General features: G+C 49.7%; 1 protein-coding gene across 1 annotated transcript in view; it reads left to right on the top strand.

The window, feature by feature from the left end:
• The window catches only part of TRMT10B (tRNA methyltransferase 10B), a 6,665-nt gene extending 1,679 nt beyond the window's left edge, over positions 1-4,986 (top strand). The window contains exons 2-7 of the mRNA XM_009280722.1: positions 46-170; positions 829-981; positions 1,768-1,846; positions 2,687-2,754; positions 3,055-3,178; positions 4,243-4,986. Of these exons, the coding sequence (XP_009278997.1) occupies positions 46-170; positions 829-981; positions 1,768-1,846; positions 2,687-2,754; positions 3,055-3,178; positions 4,243-4,349 (656 nt within the window). The 3' untranslated portion in view covers positions 4,350-4,986. The remainder of the gene's footprint in view (positions 1-45; positions 171-828; positions 982-1,767; positions 1,847-2,686; positions 2,755-3,054; positions 3,179-4,242) is intronic.
• The last annotated feature ends 1,643 nt before the right edge of the window (positions 4,987-6,629 follow it).

The raw sequence follows: 6,629 nt of genomic DNA, 5'->3' as shown, positions 1-6,629 counted from the left end.
GCCTCGCCGGGGCCTAGGCTGCCTTCTTTCTGCTCTTTCTCCCAGGGGCTGCCAGCCGGGACGGCAGGAGGGCCCCGGCTGCCCTCGCAAAGGAACGCCTTCTGGAGGCTAGGGCGTCGGGGCCCCGGCTCTGCGTGGACCTTGGCGTGGCTGACTGTATGACACAGAAGGTATGGGGGCCCTTGCCTGCTACGCCCTTCTACACCGGTGCTGCTGCTGTCTGCCGGTGCAGTCCCTCTCCACGGTGTGGAAGCTTCTCTGACACCCTGGGGACATGCCCCATCATAGCCTTGACACGGCCTGGTGGCTTCTCTTCTCATCCCTCTGTCCCTCTCTGCTTCCGCTCCAGAAAGCGTCCTGCACTGTGCTGTTTCTGGGAGGTGCTGTTTGCAGGGAGGGAGCAGAGGCGAGCCCTCTGAAACAGGCCTGAGGGAGAGGAGGTGGCTGGGGCAGGTCACTGGTTTGTTCTAGCTGTGCTGGGAAACTCCAGCTCGGCTAGAGCTGGGATGTGTGAGGGTGCACAAACAGCAGCTCTCCTGAGCTCAGCCTCTGGGAGAATGATGGCCCTTCCCATCTCTGCCTGTCTCTCCACCCCCAGGCCTGCCTGTGAGTACCTGGTCTCCAGCACTGGCTGGCTGCACACCCAGCTCACTGGGTTTCCTTGAGACCCAGAGGCAGCTGAGCTGTGCTCCCCAGGAACGGCCTTTTCAGAGTCTTAGCAACCAGCTGGTGACATGGGCATGATGGATGTCTGCAGGCCCTGAATGGAGCCATGTTACCCCCCTGCCCCTACACTTGTGGGTCACTGTGCTTGTTATTTGTTGGAAGGAAACAAGCCGCCTCGCCTCTCAGATCAGGAGACTCTACGGGGCAAACAGGCGAGCCGAGAAGCCATTTTGGCTCTGTCTGACAGAGTTTGTGGTGGGCTCGTTGATCTATGAGGAGTGTTTTCGCATGAACGACGGCTTCTCCAATTATTTGGTAAGGGTCTCTGACCACATTGTTTTCAAGGCTCATAGCACCCTGTGACCACAGTGCTCACCCTCAGCGTTGACCCAAGACAGGCTGAGGTGGGCTCGGATGGTGGGAATGCAGTTCAGTGACAGTGGCTAAGGTCAGATCTTCTTGCCCTTTGGCAGGAGACAAGAACTGAGAGATAATGGGGTGATGTGCAAGGCCTTCTGGTTAGAGCTTGTGTCCCTTCTGCCTGCAGGAGAATTCCTTCTCCATATGCTACTTCTGCAAAGAGACCTGTGATACTGGGGAGAGGCAGACACATAAGCTTGGTCAGGCTTTGGGTAGGTCACACGTTCCTGCCCTGAGTTTTTGTACCAAGCTTGGTGCGACTCAAGCACAAGACCCACCCGTACAGGTTATGGCAGTGACATTGAGCTGTGTGTTCTACAGCGCATGTGGGGCTGCACCTGGTAACAGTGAGGGGAGAAAACCACCTGAAGTGGAAATTCCTCAATCTCTCAAGAATTAGAATCTCATTTAAAATTAGGTAATTATTGCTGAGCTCCCTTCTTCAAACCATGTCTAGGGATTTTGATGAGAAGATAATTTAATGGATTTTGAGATATGTATTGTTCAGTGCCCATACAGAAACATTTTCCAAATTAAAAAAAACACTCTAGCTGTAGGAGTTTAAACATGTAAGGCAGTAGTGTCAGTTCTGGTATATTTCTGTGTCTGAGAGTGGGGTTTGCTCTGGTAGATGGAATTTGGGCTAATGGGCTTGTTCTCTTCCTGTTTTGCATTTTTCAGATGGATACAACTCAAGAAAGTTACTTGGACCTGTTTCCTTTAGATGCAATTGTTTATCTCACTCCTGACTCTGAGAATGGTAAATAGTTTACTTGCTTTAGGCACAGGGAAACTAGGGCAAAAGGTTGATTTTTAAGCTTTTCTTTTTGAGACTATTTCATACTTCAGGTGATTCAATTCCAAGCATTCACTCTCTCAAATTGCATGAGATATACTGTGTACTTAGGTCTGATGCTAAATCTATTCATATCTCAGTCTGTTTTGACAGGGAATGAGGTTTTGAGTCAGGGCTGTGTGTGATCTGCAGCAGATCACGCCTGTATTTTGTAATACTGCGAAGTGGCAAAGTGGAGATGCTGTGGCAGTTTTGAGTACAGTCTAAATTACATCTTTTTCTGGAATAACACAGAAGCTACAACGTTCCCTTTATTGGTTAATTTGCTGCTGTGTTTGTTTTTTCCTCTTCCTCCATTTCTAACCGGCCACATCTTCTTGGGGACATAGATCCCTTTCTTGTTTTACGCAAGTGCCTTACTCTGATAAAGAATCATGTAAGGGTGGGGGAAGGTTTTAGTAGGTCACCTTGACAGTGGGGAGGGGTCTGCGGAGCAGACTGGGATCAGACTGACCAGATGAGCCACATCTCAGAACAGACAACCGTTAAAGGGGAGCAATGTATGGTATCTCTGGGCACTTCATGCTTTCAGCCTACGTCTGATCTCCCCCTTTCAGTCTACCTGCAGGTTCAGGCAGACACTTCTGTCTCTGAAGCCTCAGCCTCCTTCGCGGTCTGAGGCTCCAGGGTGAAGGGTGACTCTGGCCACAGCTTTCTCATGGAAGTGGGGTCTTGCCTGGGGAATGGTGTAGTGCAGCATTTTACTGTTGTATGGTGGTGAGCAAGTGCTTATCTTGTTTCTAGTCCTTGAAGATATTGATCCAAATAAAGTGTACGTCCTCGGAGGCCTGGTGGATGAAAGTATTCACAAGGTGGGTTGTAGCCTGTTGGAACCCGAAAGTGCTGGCTGCTCCATTCTCTCATGAGAGCAGAGACATCCCATTGATAGCACCCAGTGCTGCTGCTGCCTTGATTTGAGACATCACTACTGCACCACCATCCGTTTTTCCTCAAGGTTCTGCCTGGATCCAGCACCAGGCTGAGAGAGACTGTAGCAGTGTGGGTGAAAGGAGCCCCAGGACAGTTTTCAGCTTCATAGCTGCTTGTACCCAAAATGACGTGCATGCTATGCATGTGCAAGTTTGTACACATTGTTCTTGTTTCCCTCGCAGAAGCTGACTCTGCAAAGGGCACAAGAGCAGTCCTTGCAAACAGCCCGCCTCCCCATTCGCGAGTACATGGTGAAAACTGTTAACACCAAGAACTACCACTCCGAGACACTAGCAATTAATCAAGGTGAGAGGCTGAGCCATCTCCTGTCACTTGCCTGGGCTGGAGGAGGGGGGAGGCTATCAAGCAGCAGAGTTTTCAAAATGGAGGCCTGGTGCTGAGTAATGGGGGGAACACTGGGAGCAGAGGTTTCTCTTACTAAGTTTTATCTCTGCTGCCTCCATTTTAATGTCTTGTGTGCTCTGCATCAGCCCATTCTCAGGAGCAGGACTTGCATCACTCTTGCTTTGCACAAAGCAGTGAACACTTAGTGTGGGGAGATGTGAGGAGGCTGCTGTTGCTACAAGTCCCACAAAGTCCCAGGCAAGGGAGAAGGACAGAAGTTGTCAGGCCTGTGTCAGGCTCAATCAAGGCAAGGCTCAAAACACCATGGTGGGGTGTTTGTGTGCTGTACCACTGTGATGGCTCCATGTCATGACCATGGGCTGGGCCACCTGGTCACATCAGTGGATGTGCTCATGCTCCTCCACCTCTGCTGGCAGCCTGTGGCTTTGTAACGTGAACACCTCCCTGTTAGGGACTGTGGAGGGGCTCATGTCCTAGGCTAACTCTAGTAAGTTCTTACCTCTGGCATAAGGACTTTGTTCCCATCTCTGTCAGCACAAGGCAGAGGAGGTAGTGGAGGGCTCTGCAAAGCACCCAGCCTAGCTGCTAGAGACCACTGTGTGTCCCAAGGAAGCCCTGATGTGGAGACACAGCATCTGAGAAGCAATGGTGGAAGCACAGTAGGTATAAGCCACCATGAGTGTACTGTCATCAGCAGCACAGATGGGCAGTACAGATTAGTCAAAATGGTGACTGGGGGCACCTTGCTTTAGTTGACACAGGCTCTGCTTTTCCTAGCCAGAGCTCACCAAGGTCATCTTCAAAGTAGTCATCTGCTCCTAGATGAGCTGCCTCACACACTTGCTCATCAGATTTTAAATGAGAGGGAATGCAAACCCCATGCTAACCTTCTCTGGCATCAGCTATTATAATTTCCTGATGTTTTGCAGCCAGTGGGGTGTGTATTACAGAGCTTGCTATTGATACCAGTATCACAGCATGGTACATCTCTCTGTTCCTGACAGTCTTTGATGTCTTATCAACTTACTATGAGACCCGAAGCTGGCCAGCAGCCTTGAAAGCTGGAGTTTCTTCTGGAAAAGGCTATGTGCTACCAGATGCAGTGAAATAAGTGGAAATACCTAAGCATGACAATGCACAAGAAAACTGTTTATTTTGTGATGTTAAGGAGCTGTGCAGACAAGAGAGGCAAACTCCCAATTTCAAGCAGAGGCACCAGCATGAATGTGCATAGAGAAAACAGCTCTGCTTAAATCTTGAGGACCTTGTCAAGACTGACACATTCTACCTTAGCAGTACAATGCTGGAAATGACTTTGCCCCTTGAAGAGAAAACAAAAGCCGATGGAGCCCTGGGATCAAGTAAAAACTGACAGAAGTTCAGTTTTGCTTCTTTGCAGATGCTTGTTAGGGTGTTTCTGACTCTTGCATGTACACTTGTTCTGGGACAGGGAGGAGAGCTTTAAGGTATTTCATCCGTCTTGATTAAACAGTAAGTTGGGTGAAGTTAGAATGGCAAAGCTCACTGGCTCACTGGAATTTTCCATGGGAAAATTCCTTCCCATGGAAAAGGACAGTGCTGTTCCAGTTGGGGAACACAAGATGGGAAGTCATTCCCCAACGGAGAAACAGTTCCCAGGTGTGCCATGTCCTAACAACTTTAAACCAGTTGAAGATTTAGTGGGTTGTTGAAGCCTATAGCTAATCCTGTGCATGTAAGCTAAAATAAAATGTTTACTCTTAAACTCCCATTGCATCCTTATAGTTACTGATGCATGCATGGTACATCATCACACCCTGACATGGGAAGTTCACTAACCCTGATGTTCCTGCTGGAAAGATACCTGGGATTTGACTGTGCCCTGCACAAAGAGCAGTGATGTATTTCATGGCCACAGCAGAAAGCATTTTTGATGCATCTAAGTTATGTTACCTCAGCCATTGTTGCTAGAAAAAAAAAAAACAAACCTCATGGTCAATGACTATGTCTAACCACCAGTGGAAGGACTTGAAGGTCTTCTGAGGTAAATTACTATCTCATATGCTTATGTGTTTTCATTTCTTCTTCACATCAAGAGCCTTTTACAACACCTGGAATTCAGCGCCCATGAGACTGTGTCAGTAGGACCTGCTGCAACAGAAGCTGTTGGTGGACACAGGGTGTTGCTCCCCATATAAGCTGAATTTGTGTTTGCCAGTGCCTGTTGCTTTGCTGTGCCCTATGGGCTCTTTTGGTGTCCCACAGGCTCTTCCAGTTACTACTCTTCACGTCCCCCTCCTCATCAGCTGTTGGTGTGTAGTTAGAGGTCTGCACTTGGTCTTCAGTGTAAGAGACTTCAACTTTCTAATTGAGCCCCTGAGTTTGCTAGGCAGCAGCATATGCTAACCCAAACCACCTGGCAGTGCTACCCTCCCCAGTGGCTGAAGGTACTTTGGTCACCCTGTCCCTGTGCGGCCAGGAAAGCAGACTGCCCTTGGTTAGCTAGCTTGCTGCCTGTAGGCACACTGTTAGAGTAGCAGCTGTAGGGAGTTTTGTGTAGGGCTGCTAAAGGTTGCTGAATTCCTGTGGGTGTTTGCTTGCCTGGTTAGGGAGGTCTCTTAGGGGTGCTGCAGCACTCCCTTCTGCCCCAGCTTCCATCTTCTTCCACACCAGGGTTCAGCTGCAAGGACTTGCCCTTTAGTCCCTCTGGAAGCATTAAAGAATGAGCAAAAAGCAGGGGGTGGCCTCCCTCAGATGTTACAGAGCCACAGGACAATCCTGTCCCCACGCTGCCCTGGTGCTTGGGGAGATGTGTGCATGGACAGAGCTGGCCATCTCTTGTGGCCCGCCCATGCTCCTCTGCTGCCTGGTGCAGACCCCTCCATCCTGAGCACACTCGGTAGGCTAGAGCAACTGACCTGCTGCAGTGACAGCTCGTCACGCAGCACACCTGCTGCAGGCATCCCTCAGAGAAAGCCAGCTGCTCCCAAACAAGCCCCTAAGTTAGATCCCAGCAATCAGGGACCTGCCTCTGCCCTCTTCACCAGGTCATGCCTCCAGCACTAGAGTGCTGATTCACTAGGGATGCACAGCTAGATGACCTTTAAGGGCAAACAGCTCATACCTAGCTAGGGATATACCACACGATGGAAGAAGAGCTACTGACAAGGTTGGGAAAAGGGGCTTGACCTTGCCTAGGGAGGCCAGCATAATGGGTCATGTCCACAGCTGTGAAGGTGGCATTTCAGTTTCAGGACTTACTCATTCCTTCTGGAAGACACAGCTCCGTAAGTAGCGTGGGGGGGGTTAATCAGGGAATTTCTCAAGCATCAGCAAACAGAAACAGAAGAGCTGGTTGACACACAGAAATATCAAAAGAGCAGGATATGGTGTTGCCTCCCTCACCTGGGAC

This window comes from Aptenodytes forsteri, unplaced genomic scaffold (genome assembly GCF_000699145.1).
Source record: "Aptenodytes forsteri isolate BGI_AS27 unplaced genomic scaffold, ASM69914v1 Scaffold203, whole genome shotgun sequence".
Classification (NCBI taxonomy): domain Eukaryota; kingdom Metazoa; phylum Chordata; class Aves; order Sphenisciformes; family Spheniscidae; genus Aptenodytes; species Aptenodytes forsteri.
The sequence above is the reverse complement of the archived record's forward strand: the minus strand, read 5'-3'. Positions and strand labels throughout refer to the sequence as shown.